Here is a 19,303-nt window from a genome sequence, read left to right as displayed (position 1 = left end):
AAAGGGTCCCAGATTCCAGGCCTGTCTCAGTTCAGGAGTGAGAATAATGGCTGGTCTCATAAAATAAGTCAGGAAGTACTCCCTTTGTGTCTATTTTTCTGGAAGAGATTGTAGAGAATTGGCAGGATTTCTTTCCTAAGTGTTTGGTAGAAATCACCAAGGAAATCAACCAAGTCTGGTCCATTCTGGTTTGGAAGGTTATTAATTATTGACTCAAACTGTTTTATAAATAGAGGTCTATTCAGATTAGCTACTTCTCTTTTGACTTTTGGTAGGTTGTGTCTTTCAGGAAATTGACCCATTTCAACTAGGTTATCAAATTGTAAGCATGGAGTTGTTCATAATATTTCCTTATTCTCTTTTTAATATCCATAGGATCAGAAGTGATGGTTCCTCTTATACCTAATAATAGCAATTTTGTCTTTTCTCTTTTTTCCTTAGTTAACCTGGCTAGAGATTTATCAACTTTATTGATCTTTTCTAAGAACCAACTTTTGGTTTCATTGATTTTGTCTCTTTATTTCTTATTTCAGGTTTATTGCTTTCTGCTCAGATTTTTATTATTTCTTTTCCTTTAGTTAATTTGGACTTAATTTTTTTCTTCTTTTCCTGTTTCCCAAGGGAGAAGCTTAGATTATTGATTTTAGATCTTTCTTCTTTTCTGATAATTCTTTTAATGCTATAAATTTCCCTTTAAGCACTGCTTTCACTGTATCTCACAATTTTGATTAATTGTATTTGAATTTTCATTAATTCAAAATATTTTTTAAGTTGAGACTACTTCTATGACTCATGTGTTATTTAGAAGTGTGTAGTTTACTTGCCAAATAATTTGGAGTTTTCCAATTATCTTTCTATTACTGATTTCTATTTCACTGTGGTTTGAAAGCATACATCCTATGAGTTCTATTTTTTAAAGTCTAGATTATGGTTTATGGCCCTAAGTATGGTCTGTGTTGGTCAGTGTTCTCATGTTGAATGAGATATTTTATAGTTGTCAAATAGATCCAGTTGATTGATGATATTGTTCAGTTCAACTATATCCTTGCTTGTTTTCTGCTTGCTGGATCTGTCCATTATGATAGAGGGATATTGAAGTCTCTAACTATGATAGTAGATTTATTTATTTCTTCTTGAGTCCCATTACTTTTTGGCTCATGCATTTTGAGACTCCTTTGTTAGGCACATGCACATTAAAGATCATTGTCTTCTTGGATAATTGACCCCTTTGTCATTATGTAATGCTCTTCTTTACCCCTAATATTTTCTTTTCTCTGAAATCTCTTCTGTTTGAAACTAATATTGCTTCTCCAGCTTTCTTTTGATTAGTTAGCATGGTATATCTTTCTCTGTCCCTTTACTTATAATCTATGTATATCTTTATATATTTAAGGAGGGCTTGTAGACAACATACAGTTGGATCTTGTTTTTTAGGTGCATTCTGACCTTCTTTGTCTTTTAATTGGTGTAGTAAACCATTGATGTTTAAAGTGATTGTTGATATTTGTTGTTCAGTCACTCAGTCGTGCCCGACTCTTTGCACATGGACTCCATGGACTCCAGCACGCCAGGCTTCCCTGTCCTTCACCATCTCCCTGAGCTTGCTCAAATTCATGTGCATTGAGTCGGTGATGCCATCCAACTATCTTGTCCTCTGTCATCCCTTCTCCTCTTGCCTTCAGTCTTTCCCAGCATCGGGGTCTTTTCTAATGAGTTGGCTCTTCGCATTAGGTGGCCAAAGTATTGGAGCTTCGACTTCAGCATCAGTCCTTCCAGTGAATATTCAGGATTGATTTCATTTAGGATTGCCTAGTTTGATCTCCTTGCAGTCCAAGGGACTCTCAATAGTCTTCTCCAACACCACAGTTCAAAAACACAAATTCTTTGGCACTCAACCTTCTTTATGGTCCAATTCTCACATCCATACATGACTACTGGAAAAAACATAGCTTTGACTATACGGGTCTTTGTTGGCAAAGTAATGTCTCTGCTTTTTAACATGCTGTCTAGGTTTGTCATAGCTTTTCTTCCAAGGAGCAAGTGTCTTTCAATTTCATGGCTGCAGTCACCATCTGCATTGATTTTGGAGCTCAAGAAAATAAAGTCTGTCACTGTTTCCATTATTTCCCCATCTGTTTGCCATGAAGTGATGGGACTGGATGCCATAATCTTAGTTTTTTGAATGTTGAATTTTAAGCCAGGTTTTTCCCTCCCTACTCCTCCTATTTTTAGTAGCATTATTTTCACTTTTAATGCTTATGTGTTACTATTCTGTCCACATCTTTATCCTTATTTTATTCTGTTATCTAGAATTAAGTCTTTGAAAGGCACACCTCAGTTATTTTAATGAAGTTTTTCCAGTAATTTCTTGGTTGGATGAAACTCATCCACTATAGATTCCTCAGTATGGGCTTCATGAGCAAAGCATTTTCTGAGTTCATATAAGTTTATAACAGTTTTTTGGTAGGCTTGATACATGAAGGACAGTTTTGCTGGATAAAAATTTTGCCTCACACTTTGTTTCCTTGAGTTTTCCTAATACTCTAACCTTGCCTTGATTTTTTTTTTATTGTTCTCGAGAAGTATGATGCTAGCTTAATTCATCATCATTAAAAGTCATTTGATATTTTTGTCTAGAATCTCTGAGAATTTCCTTTTCTCTGCCTTTAATGTCAAGTAGTTTTATTAGGATATATATATATATATAGGAATTGGTTATTCTGTTGCAATTTTTCCAGACATAGTATGAGCCCTTTAATATGTAGATTTAATTTTTCTCTTATTTCCAGACAGTTTTCTTGGATTATAATTTTAAACATTCTATCCAATATTTTTTTCCTTTCAGCCCCTTCAGTTATATATAGGTTGGCATTTATTTGCTGGTCTTTTTCTTTTCATTCCATTTCATGTGATAATTTTTCCATGAAAATGAGACATTAGACTGAGAAAGAAAAGAATGATTGGTTACTTGCACCTACATTTTTAATTTTTTAATTATATTGCCTACTTAGTTATATAAAGTATATTTTCATCTGTTGTGTTTGCCTTTGGAACTTTGAACAAAAGTTGTCATTTGATGGGAAAATACACATCTGCATAAATTAAGTGTTAGTCATGTCCGACTCTTTGTGACCCCATGGACTGTAGCCCACCAGGCTCCTCTGTCTATGGGATTCACCAGGCAAGAATACTGGAGTGGGTAGCCGTTCCCTTCTCCAGGGGGGGGATATTCCTGACCCAGTGATTGAACCTGGGTCTCCTGCATTGCAGATGGATTCTTTACCATCTGAGTCACCAGGGAAGCCCCTCTGCATAAGTTAAATCTATTTAAATGTAATGAAGTCACTCTAACTTCAGGAAATTAGACAAGATTTGAAACTATCCGGGGGGTCATGGCTTTTTCTGTGATTTATTTTACTTTGATTGACTTTTCTGTCACTTTGGTAATGGGGAATATTTATTCTACCCTAGACAAGATAGTCAAGAATAGAAGGAATTCCCTCAAGGATGAGAATAAGCAGACTAACACTCAGAAGAGGAAATACCGGGACTTCCTGGATATTGTCCTTTCTGCTCAGGTAAGTCTTTCAAATTCTGAGCCTACTCATGTATCTAATTAATTGCGTGGGTAGTTAGAAGAGAGGGAGGAGGGAAGACAAGAAACAAAATCTTTCAAATTCTGAGCCTGCTTATGTATCTAGTTAATTGTGTGGGTAGTTAGATGAGTGGGAGGAGGGAAGACAAAAGCAAAACTGATCAACTAAATTTAACAGTACTTTTGAATTGATGGTTGGTGCTGCAGTTTGAGATTAAAAACTGAATTCTACAATTCTGTCACTAGAGGGAGTCAGATAAGACTAAATTTTTTACAAATTCAGCAGGATTTGGTGATTATCATAAAGATACATGGTAGTTCAGGGAAACACGGGAAAGTGAATCAGATTGAGCTGATAAACCAATGAGGAAGAGATGCTGAAAAGTCTGGATAAATCTGACAAAATGATTGCAGGAAGTTATTGGCAGGGGCCTGCTTTTCTTATCTGTCTTTGGTTCTCCTTTATGCCCTGGGCAAAGCATGACTCAAACTATATATTTGTTAAACTGCATAAAAATGAAAACTCTTATTTGATAGCTAGTTTTTCCCCCTAAAACCATTGTTTTGACTGGGGCTTCAAACATCTGTAAACTGACACTGCATAAAAGTATCTCTACTATTCTTTCTAGGCTGAAAATGATAGCTTCACAGATGCAGACCTGTGGTCCGAGGTGAACACATTCATGGTGGCAGGGCATGACTCTGTATCAGCAGGCATTTCCTGGCTCCTCTACCACCTAGCTCTGTACCCTGAGCATCAGGAGAAATGCCGGGAGGAGATCAGAGCCATCCTGGGGGATGGGTCTTCCATTACCTGGTAAGATCTGCATCTATAAACATTTCCTCCTTCTTTTCCTCCTGGGATTTTGCTTTATTCTTTCCTCTTGGTGATCATAGTGTTTCATATGCATACACACACACACATACACACATATATATATATATATGAGTAGAAGAGGCAGGCTACTATTGTTCTCTTTTTCTACAAGGCCCAAAATTATCCCTTTCTCTTTTACACTCACTTATCCGTAAGTTTTCTATTTCATTGTTTTTTTAGTCAGTGTGTGTGTAAAAGGTCCTATTTCTTTCTTTCACTCAGGCCCTGGCGCTTTGGAAATGGGGATATGATCTCCCTAGATTTGCATCCACAGCTTGAATGGTAGGACTCCAGTGAGGCTGTGCTTCTGAAAGACCTGAGTGAACATCTGTTTCTAAGCCTCATGGAGACGTTCTCTCCCATCCCCTTGTTCACTTCTCAGGATGGACTTTGGACTTAGAACAAAATAATAAACATACTCAGTCCACATGTGTTCAACTCAAGTACAGTATGTACCACTGAAGTGCTGAAAGTGAAAATGAAAGTCGCTCAGTCCAGCTCTTTGTGACCCCATGGACTATACAGTCTATAGAATTCTCCAGCCCAGAATACTGGAGTGGGTAGCTGTTCTCTTCTCCAGGGGTTCTTCCCAGCCCAGGGATTGAACTCAAGTCTCCCACATTGCAGGCAGATTCTTTACCAGCTGAGCTACTAGGGAAGCTTTAAGTACTGAGCCACTATAAAAAGGTGCCAGATTTGATGTGGGTTCTGCCCTCAATGAGCTCATACTCTAGTACGGAAGACTGGTCCCCATATATATATATATATATATATATATATTTTTTTTTTTTTTTTTTGGCTACGCTAGGTCTTCTTCGGTATTCATGGACTTTCTGCAGAAGCAGGCAAGGGCTACTCTTCATTGTGCTGTGCTGACCCGGAAGTTGCTGCTCCCAGGCTCTAGAGTACTGGCTCAGTCATTGTGACGCACATGGGCTTATGAAAACTTCCATATCCATGGCATATGGAATCTTCCTGAACCAGGGATCAAACCCGTGTCCCCTGCACTGGCAGGCAGATGCTCATCCACAGCACCACCAGGGAGGTCTGATCCCCATAGAGTTGATTGCAATATAACATAGTGAGGGTAAAAAGAGAGATACACATTAGTGGCCACAGAGATTTAGCATGGGAGGCCCAGGAAGACTTATTGGGAGATCTGACACGTAAGCTGCCTCTTACAGAATGGGTAGGAGTTAGTCAGGTGGAAAACTTCGACTCCATTTGGCTAGACTTTGAGCACATCTTTCTGTTCGTGAAGCCCAGGTTATAGATGTGCTCCTCAGATACACTGTTTGCAAGGAAAATGCAGCCATTGTATTTGTTTTGTTGATCAAAGAAAGAGATGCTAACAACCCAGCCCAGTGACTAGAGGGAAAATACCATGTTTCAAATGCAAAAGTCAGCTCAATTAGAACATTTGTAAAGGAAAATATGAATTTATATAGATATAGCAGAGCCGAAGAATTGATGCTTTTGAACTGTGGTGTTGGAGAAGACTCTTGAGAGTCCCTTGGGCTGCAAGCAGATCCAACCAGTCCATCCTAAAGGAGATCAGTCCTGGGTGTTCATTGGAAGGACTGATGTTGAAGCTGAAACTCCAATACTTTGGCCACCTGATGCGAAGAGCTGACTCATTTGAAAAGACACTGATGCGGGAAAAGATTGAGGGAAGGAGGAGAAGGGGATGACAGAGGATGAGATGGTTGGATGGCATCACCGACTCGATGGACATGGGTTTGGGTGGACTCCGGGAGTTGGTGATGGACAGGGAGGCCTGGTGTGCTGCAGTTCATGGGGTCACAGAGTCAGACACGACTGAGCAACTGAACTGAACTGAAGCAGAGATCTTACTTTTTATAACAAAACACTAGTCATTTCCTACGATAAGTCAAAGGTCTAATCTATATAGCACTAGATGCAGTGTTGACTAGTAAGTTTTTATTCATTCACTGAATTTAGAGACAGTGTATATCACCTCCCACACCAATATTAATCAGATATTTTAACTTCAATTAGGGTACATGTATATACACAATTCAAATATTGACTTTTCTTATTCCTGTTTGGCCCATGTGAAATGTCAAAACGATAAGGAAATCTTTGCCAGGTGATAAAACACGCTCTAGAGGATCTCTTCGCTACCATTTATGTTAATGAGAGAAATGGCAACCATATTATAGAGAATAAAAAATGGCCTTTCATTACATTTAATGAAATTTGTACAGAACAGTCCCCAAATTTATAATTCTAATAAAACCACACCGCAAAGAGCAAATTTCTGAAAAAGTTAGAAAGTTGTTCAACATCTCCATTTGCTTCCTTGTCAATCTATTTCTGCATTGGGTTAAAAGGCCTCTCATCTTTTCGCACCAGGGCTGAAATAGACAGCATTATTTTTCTTAAGTATGTAAAGTGTTAGGCTAAGCAGAATTCCTCTTCTTATTATGAGCTTGAGGAGGAAAGAGTTCAAAATTAAAATTTCACATTAACGAATGGCCAAAGCTTGCTAAACAATCAGAAAGACAAATAAAAATACCTGAGGCAAAAAGACCAAATGTATGCTGTCATTTTACTGAACCAACCTGACAATCTATGATCAAATAAAAACTTTACTCTTCTCCCGCTGATACTTCAAACTTGTGTGGGCAAGTACTTTTCATCACTGGGGTGAAGCTCTGAGTGAATCTCATAGTGTTCCCATCCATTTAAATCACAAGAGCAGTCTCATTTCAATAATTAAGCTGTCTGGTCCAGTGTAATAATAAAAACTTCAAATTGTTATCCACTTGGAGCATCTCCATCTATTCCAATTCAGTACTTCTCTGGGTCTGGAAGCCAGAGGTGGGTGAAGCAGTTGTCAGTTCAGTTCAGTTCAGTTGCTCAGTCATGTCTGACTCTTTGTGACCCCGTGGACTGCAGCACACCAGGCCTCCCTGTCCGTCACCAATTCCCAGAACTTGCTCAAACTCATGTCCACTGAGTAAATGATGCCATCCAACCATCTGTCATCCACTTCTCCTCCTGCCTTCCATCTTTCCCAGCATCAGGGTCTTTTCCAATGAGTCAGTTCTTCGCATCAGGTGGCCAGAATAAAGGAGTTTCAGCTTCAGCATCAGTCCTTCCAATGAATATTCAGGACTGATTTTCTTTAGGATGGGCTGGTTGAATCTGCTTGCAGTCCAAGGGACTCTTAAGAGTCTTCTCCAATATCATAGTTCAAAAGCGTCAATTCTTCAGCATTCAGCTTTGTTTATAGTCCAACTCTCACATCCATACATGACTACTAGAAAAACCATAGCTTTGACTAGACGGACCTTTGTTGGCAAAGTAATGTCTCTGCTTTTGAATATGCTGTCTCGGTTGATCATAACTTTTCTTCCAAGAAGCAAGCATCTTTTAATTTCATGGCTGCAGTCACCCTCTACAGTCATTTTGGAGCCCAAGAAAATAAAGAGGGGCTTGTTGTTGGCTTCTGCTTACCAACCCTTCCAGAAATGGTCCCAGGAGGGAGAGAGGATGAGGAGAGGCAGCTGGTACTGTTGCCGTCCTGCCCTTTAAACTTGGTGCTTCCTTTTACTCTCAGTGAGGTTTCTGGAGATTCTCTCACTGGGACTTTATGATGATGATTCATGGGGCAAAGAAATTCCTGTCCTTAGAGTGTCCTTCAAGCTGGTTCAGAAGCTGTCCTTCTTGCTGGTTCACTGGCCCATAGGACTCACTGTAGGCTTCTTGCTTTGTCCCTGCTCCTTTCCCTGCCTCTCTGTCTATTGTGAATCATGGCCTTTCCTACTAGTTCTGTTCTTCCCAGCCTCTAAGGAGCACATGTCAGAACATCTTCTTTAATCCCCTCTTTGCTAAATATGAAGGGAACCCCCTCTCCAGCATTCTCCACAGCACTCCAGCATTCCAGCAGTTCTTTGGAAGGATCTTTTTTCCCTCTCAAAACTTGGAGGCCTCCTCTCTTCATTCCTTAGCCGTTCCTTGATTTATATGATGAGCTAAATGTTGCAAAATGTTTTCAGGAATCTTCTCAGCAAATCCTTTACCAGTAGTTTAGTGCTTCACTTTATTATGAGGATATTTGGGGTTTTTTTCAAGTAGAGTTAATTTATAATGTTGTGTTAGTTTCTGGTGTACAGCAAAGTGACTGTACTTTTTAATATTCTTCCCCTCACCTAACCCCTGTGGTAACCATAACTTTGTTTTCTTTGATGGTGCTAGTGGTAAAGAACCCACCTGCAGTGCAGGAGAGGTAAAGAGACGCGGGTTTGATCCCTGTGTCAGGAAGATGCCCTGGAGGTGGGCACAGCAAGAAACTCCAGTGTTCTTGCCTGGAGAATCCCTTGGACAGAGGAGCCTGTTGGGTCACAGTCCATAGGGTCACAAAGAATGGGACACGACTGAAGCGACTTAGCATGCACAATCATAAATTTGTTTTCTTTGACTGTGAGTCTGTCTCTGCTTTGCAAATAAGTTCATTTATATCATATTTTAAATATCACATGTAAGTGATATCATATAATATTTGTCTTTCTCTTTCTGACTTATTTCACTTAGCATGATGATCTCTAGATCCATCCATGTTGCTGCAAATGACATTGTTTCATTCTTTTTATGACTAAGTAGTATTCCATTGTGTATATATAGCACATCTTTATCCACTCATCTGTTGATGGATATTTAGGTTGCTTGCATTTCTTGGCTCTTGTAAATAATGCTTCTATGAACATTGGGGTGCACGTATCTTTTCAAATAAGAGTTCTCCAGATATATACCCAGGAATGAGATTGCAAGAGTGTATGGTAGCTTTGTTTTCAGTTCTTTGAGGAACCTCCATACTGTTTGCCACAGTGGCTACGCCAGTTTGCATTCCCACCAAAGCATAGGAGGTTCCCTCCCTTTTCTCCACATTCAAGGTGAGGATGTGTGGCTCCTATATGGTCCCTTGTCCTCTGGGACCTCAGCTGATCCTGAGGCAGAAAGTGTTCCTTTTTAACATTCTGTTACATAAACCAATGGGTAAAAGGACTTTGACCAGGAGCAAAGGTTGAATAGAAAAATACGTCAGTATTTACAAACTGAATATGGAGTCTGAGTTCCCTGTGATCCCTCTCTTGTACTCACAGGGACCAACTGAGCGAGATGTCATACACCACAATGTGCATTAAGGAGTCACTCCGCTTGGCACCTCCAGCCGTGTCCATTTCCAGACAACTCAGCAAGCCCATTACCTTTCCAGATGGACGGTCTTTGCCTGCAGGTCTTTGCATTCTTTTCCTAAGCAGTTTCTAAAGATCACTGAATCCTGGGGACCACAGTGAAAAAGACCAGAGGGATTCTCAACTCTTGGAAGAGTCAAAAGACAAACTTCGGGATAGCTGGCTTAGGGTTGGGCACCTGCTAAGTTCTCAGTGGGTAATGCCTTGACCAGATGTGGGTTTCTGAGACTTTCCCAAAGGTATATAGTCATTTGAAGCAAAGCTATGAACAGAACCTATATCACCAGAATCCCAACTCAGGGTTTCTTCCATTATGGGATGTTGTTTCTAAGATAATCCTGGCTTGGCTGCATTTGACACCCAGCAAGACTTCATGGGAGATGAACACTTTTATCTTTATCTAGAAGACCCAAAGAGGGTCTTTGTCTTCATCATCATAGTAATATTACCCTAGTAAGTATGCAGCACTTAAAAGTTTACATAGAGCCTTCAAATAGATTATCTCATCTTTTTCATCTTGGAACACGCTCTTAGCAGATGCTTATATGTGTTTTGCAGTTTACAGAGCGCTTTCAGATAATTTTGGTGTAGCCAAAAACCCACTGGGGGATCCCAAAGTGCATTGAGCAGAGCTAGAACTTGCTCAGAGGTTCCATGTCTGGAGCCCAGTGCTTTTCAGAACAGCACAAGTACCTGAGCAGGGCAAGTGGGAGGCAGAGAGATCACATGAGATACGCTCCACTTAATCTGCTTCAGTGTTCAATTAACTCTTGCCCTTAGGAACAAGCCAACAGGATTGCTTGTATCAGTACCAACAGCCTGTCACTTACTGTCCCTTTGTTGACAGATCTAGAATTACTTTACCAAAATTATTTCTGATAACCCAATAATCCTCAAATTATCTCACCTCTTTTTTTCCTTTTTTGTTTTTTAAATTTTATTTATTTTTCTTCTGTCTTTTTTAAAATCCTCATACTACATGAACATTTGCCAAAATTCCCTACTTCCATGTATGACCTGCACCAACAGAAACTTGTCATTGGATCTGCAGAGTGGAAGTACAATTCTGTTCCTAAATGTACCTAAGCTGTTGTGTCTGGATACTTTATAGTCCATGAATAGATGCATAAACAATTTCTAGAGATAGTGGAAAACATAAACATAGGCTATCATTTTGACATGATACCAAGAGTGCCTTAAGATAGAATCAGGTATTAAATAGATCATTGATTTGAAAACTGAGGTGCCACCAGACCCCATCTTTTTATGGGTCCTTCACGGCTGGCATCAGCTACAGCCCACAGAACTCTGCCAGGAACTAAGTCTTTCCCTTCAAAAAGAAAAGTGTTACTGAAGAGCAGTATAAAAGGAGCTCACAACTTGCTCTTTTTTCTGCAATCTCTTTTATTTCCTTCCTTTCTCAGGAATGACTGTGGTTCTCAGTATCTGGGGTCTCCACCACAACCCCGCCGTCTGGGAAAACCCAGAGGTATGACTGTCCCACTCTCCAGATTTCCTTTCAATGCCTTTTATTGGTCAAACCCAACAGGAAACCCCGTGGGTCAGTTTGGAGCCCAGAGCAAGGTGGGAAAGGGAGGAGAAAGGATTTGAAGAGGCAAAAAGAAGGTTTGGAGCATACCTGAGTCTCTTGAAACTCTAAACACGTGTGCAGATACTTCCTTTTTTATACGCTGCTAGTTTCAAACCCGTTATGTGTAACGGCAAGTTGGACAACTGATCACGTAGGTCATCTTGGCTTGACTTCTAAGTAGATGCACTTGTACCTTCAAAGTGCAAATACTACCACCAGCCACGGTATTTCTGCTTTCCTCTTTCCTAGTCTGGGTAGCAGACTAATCACCTGGGAGACCAGACAAGGTCACCAGGTCTACAGTTGTGCTGTCCAGGGTGGTAGCCATTAACCACATGTGGTGTGGAGCACTTGAAATGTGGCTGGTTAGAACTGAGATGTGCTGGGAAAGTAAAATTTTGCAGCTGTAGTACAAAAAATAGGAAATATTTTCTTGAAGTAATTATGTATATGAATTCATGTTGGAATGATCATATTTTCTGTTAAATAAATTATATTAGAAAATTCATTACCCCTTGTAAAAATGTGGATACCAGAACATTTGAAATTACATATGTGGTGCATGGATATTTCTGTTGATCAGTGCTAATCAGTAGCTTCAGAAATGTGTTAATGGTGTTTTGGGGATGGTCGTGGGGTTACCCTCTCATTTCAGGTCTTTGACCCCTTGAGGTTCTCCCAGGAATGTAATAAAAGACACTCCCATGCTTACTTACCATTCTCATCTGGACCAAGGTGAGGACTATTTGAAGTTTTTAAAAACACATAAAAATGTTTACCTGGAAACAGCCTTCTCGCTTCAGCCCCCCAGCTCTATAAGTTCTTCTATGGAAACTTATCTTCTCACCTGACCATGAGGTAGATCTTAGTGCCTGTTTGAGCCACTGAAAGTGTCAATTAGTTTCACGAAGGGCAACACCGTTTGCTACGGCATCCTATACAGCCATGGCTCAGACGGCTAAACAGCAAGGCAAGCTGTTGCTCATGGGTTCAATGCAGGTTCACTCCCAATAAAGATGAGATGATTCTTTTTCAGAAAAACAATTTATTTCATCTTTTATTTCATCTTTATATTAGAATCTTAAATTGTAAGACACTTGATATATGCATCATGATGAGTCGATATACACTGTGAGAAGATTCCTTCCCATGTAGTTCATTAACATATTCTTCAGCTTACATACCTGTCCTTTTTTGTGTGTGAGAGGACATTTAAGTTCTTCTTTCTTAGCAAATTTCAGTTCTACAATACAGTGTATTACCAACTATGGTCATCATGTTTTATTATACATTAGAACTTCATGGCGGGTTGGGAGGGGGTGGAGGGAGGAACAATTCTGTGAGCAGCTCCAAGTGCCACCCTGTTTTGGAAGGGCATCAATTTGAACCTTCCAGCTCACATTCTTACAGGGAACAAGGTAAGTCCAAAGTCCAAAAGTTGGTATGGAATTTCATGTGCAAATGTATTGTTAACATCAGACTTGTTTTTCTAGTATCTTATTAAAGCATCAGAAGAAGTATCAGTTCTTCCAGTCTCTTTTTTCTTGGTGTCTGCAGGAACTGCATCGGGCAGAATTTTGCCATAGCTGAGATAAAGGTGATTGTTGCCTTGATTCTGCTCCGCTTCCAGATGAGAGTAGAGCCCACCAAGCCTGTTGTCTTCGTGCCCTACATTTTCATCAAACCCAAGAAGGGGATCTACTTGCACCTGAAGAAACTCCCCTAATGTTAGAGCCTAGGACATGATGATTTTATACATTTTGTTTTAAAGTTAAATTTCAGCTCAAGGTCCAGGAAAATAGAGAGTAATCAAAGTATGGTGACATAGGGTGTCACCTTGATATGTTTCTGTATGATTCAGAGATTTTCTCATCTTTTCTGTTTGATTCTGGTTATTACTAATGCCAAATATCAAGAATTTTCTAAGTGGCTTCCATATATTTTCTGCTGTTTTAAAATCTCTTTCAGAATTGCACTCATAATAGATGAATGTATGCTCACGGTAAAAGATTTACAACACTAGAAAAGCTATGGAGTAAGAAGTAAAAATCCCATTTCACATAGCCACACCTCCCTGCCCGATCCTACTGCTTTTCCTAAAAACAGAATAGCTTGGGATGCATTCTTTCAGACTTTTTCCTGTACATTTCATATATGCATATGTATGTACGTATTCTTGTCTATGGGATCATATCCGTATTGTTCTTCCTTTTTTCACTCAATAAAAATACATCTCATTTCTAATCATGACTTCATGAAATTCTGTAATGTGAATATACTATAATTTTTTTAGCTCTTTTCCTATTATTGGAGACATTACTTTTAGTTTTCAAAACATGCTTATTGGCCATTTATGTTTATCTTTGTTTTGTTCTCTGTAATGCATATGTCATCTATGTTTATTTTTCCATGAAGTTATCTTTTTCTTATTGATTCATGTAAGCTCTTTACATATTGTGGATAATAATCCTTGATTATAACTTTTCTTTGTAATTTCCCCCCATTCTTTTACTTTTTGAAAACTGTATTTATGGTGTCTTTTATCATACAGGACTTCTAAATTTTCACAAAGTAAGGTATGTAAACTTGTCTTTGTGGTCTGTGGGGTTTGAGTCTGGGATAAGAAGGCTTTTGTTTGGAATATTTTCAAGACATTCTATATAGTTTCCTGATGCTAACAACTCTTGTGAAGCCTGAACAGGAATTTCTTAATGATTTCAAGATTCACCACTTACTTGATGTGTAAGTGCCAAATATTTGATACATATTAGATACTCAGTGGATTAATATACATGGTCCCTGCCTTCATGGAGCTTCTAAAGTGGAAAATGGATACCAAATAGATAAATACAAATTGTATTAATACTGAGTGCCATGAAAGAAATGAGTGGTTGAGCTAGACAGTAATCCAGTGGAACTTACTTTTTTTCACTTAAGTATAGTTGATTTACAATGTGCCAATCTCTGCTATATCAGCTTTACACATATATACATTATTTTTAAAATTCTTTTCCCAGGTTTATCCCAGGAAAATGAAATGAAAGTCGCTCAGGCATGTCCAACTCTTTGTGACCCCGTGGACTTCTCCAGTCCATGGAATTCTTCAGGCAAGAATACTGGAGTGGGCAGCCTTTCCCTTCTCCAGGGGATCTTCCCAACCCAGGGGTTGAACCCAGGTCTCCTGCATTGCAAGCGGCTTCTTTAGCAGCCGAGCCACCATGGAAGACCAAGAATACTGGAGTGGGTAGCCTATCCCTTCTCCAGTGGATTTTTCCAACCCAGGAATTGAACCAGGGTCTCCCGCATCTTAGATGAATTCTTTACCAGCTGAGCTACCAGGGACGCCCCTTCAAGCTGTGTAGGGGTGTCATTAAGGGATGGCAGTTAGGTTATCCCAGGAGATTGGATATAATTCCCTGTGCTATACAGCAGGACCTTGTTGATCCATTCTAAATGTAGTAGCTTGCATCTACCCAACCCAAACTCTCAGTCCATCTCTCTCCCCCTCCCTTCCCCTTGGCAACCACAAGTCTGGTTTCTCTGTCTGTGAGTCTGTTTCTGTGTAGTAGACAGGTTCATTTGTGCCATATATTAGTTTCCACAGTAAGTGATGTCATATGGTATTTGCTTTTAAGGGGAATTTACTTTAGATGGGGTTGTCTAGAACATCTTCTTTGAGAAGGTGACAAACAAGATGAAACCTGAAGGATGGTAATGGAAGTTAGCCCTCCTTTTCCTCAAGTGCCTCATAGCAGCAAAATTATGGCAAGTAGATGGACAGTTTAAATAGCCCTTAAACATGATCCCTGCCAAGTAAAAGCAAACTAGTATTCTTGACAATATGGGTAGACAGTAAATGGAAAGAAAGCACTGATCACATCAGTAATAACCCACTCTAACAAGAAGGTCCCCAAATAGAGGGACCTAAACCAGATAGAAATTTCTTTCTTTCTCACATTAAAATCTCAGGGAGGCAAGTGGTCAGAGTTGGTAGCATGGTTTGCTTTACAAGACCATCAAGGCATCCAGGCTCCTTCAGTCTTTTGTTCTCCATCTTCAACACATGGCTTTCAGTTAATGATCTGAGATAGTTACCAGCTCCCACCACCGCATCTGCCTTTGAGCAAGTGAGAGAACATAAGAGGGAATGGGAAGGTATGCACCTTTCTTTATGAAAACATTAGCTGGAAATTGTATACATCCCTTCTACTCACAGCTCTGCCTATAACCGACTTCCTCCTTTAGCTGAAAAGGAGACTAGGAAATGTGGTCTTTCACTGGGACCATGTTCTCAGCTAAAACTATTGATATTTCTGTAAGAGTGGAGAAAAGATGTTGAAGGGACACTGAGTCATCTCGTCCACAAATAGCCTACTGATGTTTTTAAAATAGAAACTGTATCAGGGATAGTGCTGAGACCGTGAAGGGTGTCATAGCATTTAGAGTCTAGTAATTAAAGGTCACCATTCAGCAGGCCATACTGGTAAATCTATAAGTATTCAGTCTCAAGTCAGGAGTAGGTGATGTGGGCAAGTATCTTGAAGGAGTCACATAAACCTGACCAAAATGCCATCACTCTCTCTTTTGTCCCCCCAACTGGGAGATGGCACACAAGCAAAAAACAATGTTCAACTTCTTAAACACTAATCTTAAAGTTTTTCTGTAAAGGACAGTACACCCAACAGAGTTAGTTGTAAATCATATCAAGTGTCATGTTTTTATTCTTTACCTTTTGTGCATCACTGATCACTTTACAAATTTGAAGAAAACAGCAAATCTTCCCCCAGAAATACAGACATTTTCTAAGCGCCAGTAAAAGAGCTTGTCTATGATCTTGTGACACTAGTGGGCTCCCTGAGCCCGTTTCTGGAACCTATTGAGAGCCATTCCTTTGCCCTAATATCTTGGAGAACCTTAGCAGATGGATATGTCTAGTAGTGGAGGTACCCCATGTTCAGGAGGCAAGTCATTTCATCCTTAGGCAGTTTGAGAATACTGAACAAAAAAACAACTTCTGCCTTTGTAAAACTCACCCATTGGTACAACTCAAAATTTCTTTAACAATATATAGATTTGATGGATAGCTACATGTAAAAGGATGAAACTAGATAACTTTTCTCACACCATATACTCAAAAAAATAAAATGAATTAAACACTTAAAAGGAAGACTAGAAGCCATAAAATTCCTAGAAGAACACTATAGGCAGTGAGCTTTTTGTCATGGGTCTTAGCAATAATTTTCTGGATCTGTCTCTTTATGTAAAGGAAAAAGGAGCCAAATAAATAAATGAGACTGCATCAAACTAAAAAGCTTTTGCACAGGGAAGAAAACTATCAACAAAATGAAAAGCATACTGAATGAAGATTCAGATATGTCTGCTGCTGCTGCTGCTGCTAAGTCGCTTCAGTCGTGTCCGACTCTGTGCGACCCCATAGACAGCAGCCCACCAGGCTCCTCTATCCATGGGATTTTCCAGACAAGAGTACTAGAGTGGGGTGCCATTGCCTTCTTCGAATGATATGTCTACTAAGGGGTTAATATCCACAATCTATAAAGAACTCATCAGTTCAGTTCTGTTCAGTCGCTCAGTCGTGTCCGACTCTTTGCAACCCCATGAATCACAGCATGCCAGGCCTGCCTGTCCATCACCAACTCCCAGAGTTCACCCAGACTCACATCCATTGAGTCAGTGATGCCATCCAGCCATCTCACCCTTTGTCATCCCCTTCTCCTCCTGCCCCATATATTAAAAAATCCAATTTAAAAATGGGCCAAGGACCTGAATAGGCATTCTTCCAAAGAAGACATACAGAGGACCTACAGACAGATGAAAAGATGCTCAATGTCACAAATCATTGTTGTTCGGTCACTCAGTTATGTCCGACTGTTTGGAGCCCCATGGACTGCGCACGCCAGGCTTCTCTGTCCTTTACTATCTCCCAAAGTTTGCTCAGATTCATGTCCATTGAGTTGGTGATGCCATCCAATCATCTCGTCCTCTGTCATCCCCTTCTCCTCCTGTCTTCAATCTTTCCCAACATCAGGGTCTTTTCCAACGAGTCGGCTCTTGAAGTCAGAATCTTAGCTCACCTACTTTTCCTCCTGTTTACTCAGGAATGCCTTTGTTTCTCAATATTTGGTCTCTTCACCACAACCCTGCTGAATGGGAAGACCCTCAGGTATGACAGTCCCAAACTCCACCCAGTGGCATCTGAGATAGTCAACAAGGATAGGAGGGAACAGAAGATATTCACAGTAGAGGGCGTGGTTAGAACAATCATCCATAGATTAGGAAAGAGAAAACAGAACAAAATTCCTGTGTTTTTAAAAGAAAAATACTTTGGGACTTCCCTGGTGGTCCAATGGCTAAGACTCTGCACTCTCAAGGCAGGGCCCCCAGGTTCCATCCCTGGTCAGGAAACTAGATCCCACATGCCACAATTAAGAGTTCATATGAATGAACTCCCGGAGTTGGTGATGGACAGGGAGGCATGGCGTGCTGCGATTCATGGGGTCGCAAAGAGTCGGACACGACTGAGCGACTGAACTGAACTGAACTGATGCCTCAATTAAAGATTCTGCATGCTGCAAACAAAGACAGAAGATGCCATGTACCATAGCTAAGACTCAGGGCAGCCAAGTAGATAAATAAATATTTAAAAATAAAGAAAAGAAAAATATTTCCCATTTGTAAAGTTTCCAGTGTTCCATGACGATTCCTCATCAACAGAAACACATCACATCCTTTTGGGAAGTAAAAGGTATGTGATTAGTTGACTGACACAATGTCGTTTAACCACCTTGCACCCCACTTTCATTTATTCATAAAGTCAAGCTAGTCATTGAGTTGTGATATAGACCACAAACAATTTGTTACTGGAAATCATTAAAGTAGCAAAATATAAAGTCTTTGCCTTGTAAAACATTAGCGCATATTTGAGTTTAGACCTTCAAAAATCCCACTCTCATTTACATTTAAAGTTAACCTGAATGAGGGTGAGAAGGAAAGGAGAGACCTACAGGGTCTGGGAGAGAAAGAGCATGATCCTTGGCTGTGAACCAGTGTTCAGAGCCATCACACAGTCTAAATCCAGGCCGTGCTCATCCACACCTCCCACAGAGATGGGGAGGTGGAGGGGCCAGGATCTGAATGACTTGAGTATTTGAATTGCCACCTCTTGACATTTGCACAGGGATTCCCAGATGGCTCAGTGGTTAGGAAGCCACCTGCCAATGCAGGAGACACGGGTTCAATCCCTGGGTCGGGAAAATCCCCTGGCGGAGGGCATGGCAACTCACTCCAGTATTCTTGCTGGGAAAATCCCATGGACAGAGGAGTCTGACAGGCTACAGTCTGTGACAGTCAGTCACAGAGAGTCTGACACAACTGAGCACACACACACGAACTTTATACAAGTCACTAGCTCAGTCTATTGGGAACCAAGACAAAAGAAAAGAGTAATAAATAATTTGATTCCTTGTCAATTTGTATATGACAAAGGCAGTTATTTACTGTGAAGGGATAATCAGTTCAGTTCAGTCACTCAATCATGTCCGGCTTTTTGCAACCCCATGGACTGAGCACACCAGGCCTCCCTGTCTATCACCAACTCCCGGAGTTTGCTCAAAATCATGTCCATCGAGTCAGTGATGCCATCCAACCCTCTCATCCTCTGTCGGCCCCTTCTCCTCCTGCCTTCAATCTTTCCCAGCATCAGGAGGCTTTTTTAATGAGTCAGTTCTTCGCATCAGGTGGCCAAAGTATTGGAATTTCAGCTTCAGCATCAGTCCTTCCAGTGAATATTCAGGACTGATCTCCTTTAGGATGGACTGGTTGGATCTCTTTGCAGTCCAAGGGACTCTCAAGAGTCACCGTTCAAAAGCATCAATTCTTCAGTGCTCAGCTTTCTTGATAGTCCAACTCTTACATCCATATATGACTACTAGAAAAACCATGTGTTGTACTCAGTCACTCAGTCGTGTGACCCCATGGACTGTAGCCTGCCAGGCTCCTCT

The 19,303-nt window shown here is 40.3% G+C and overlaps 1 protein-coding gene across 1 annotated transcript in view; it reads left to right on the top strand.

The window, feature by feature from the left end:
- CYP4X1 (cytochrome P450 family 4 subfamily X member 1) overlaps positions 1–13,739 on the top strand; it is a 49,514-nt gene extending 35,775 nt beyond the window's left edge. The window contains exons 7-12 of the mRNA XM_003585903.6: positions 3,472–3,578; positions 4,225–4,412; positions 9,602–9,735; positions 11,119–11,183; positions 11,941–12,020; positions 12,843–13,739. Of these exons, the coding sequence (XP_003585951.3) occupies positions 3,472–3,578; positions 4,225–4,412; positions 9,602–9,735; positions 11,119–11,183; positions 11,941–12,020; positions 12,843–13,011 (743 nt within the window). The 3' untranslated portion in view covers positions 13,012–13,739. The remainder of the gene's footprint in view (positions 1–3,471; positions 3,579–4,224; positions 4,413–9,601; positions 9,736–11,118; positions 11,184–11,940; positions 12,021–12,842) is intronic.
- The last annotated feature ends 5,564 nt before the right edge of the window (positions 13,740–19,303 follow it).

Source organism: Bos taurus, chromosome 3 (genome assembly GCF_002263795.3).
Source record: "Bos taurus isolate L1 Dominette 01449 registration number 42190680 breed Hereford chromosome 3, ARS-UCD2.0, whole genome shotgun sequence".
Lineage (NCBI taxonomy): Eukaryota > Metazoa > Chordata > Mammalia > Artiodactyla > Bovidae > Bos > Bos taurus.
Note: the sequence above shows the minus strand (reverse complement) of the source record. Positions and strands in the feature narration are given on the sequence as shown.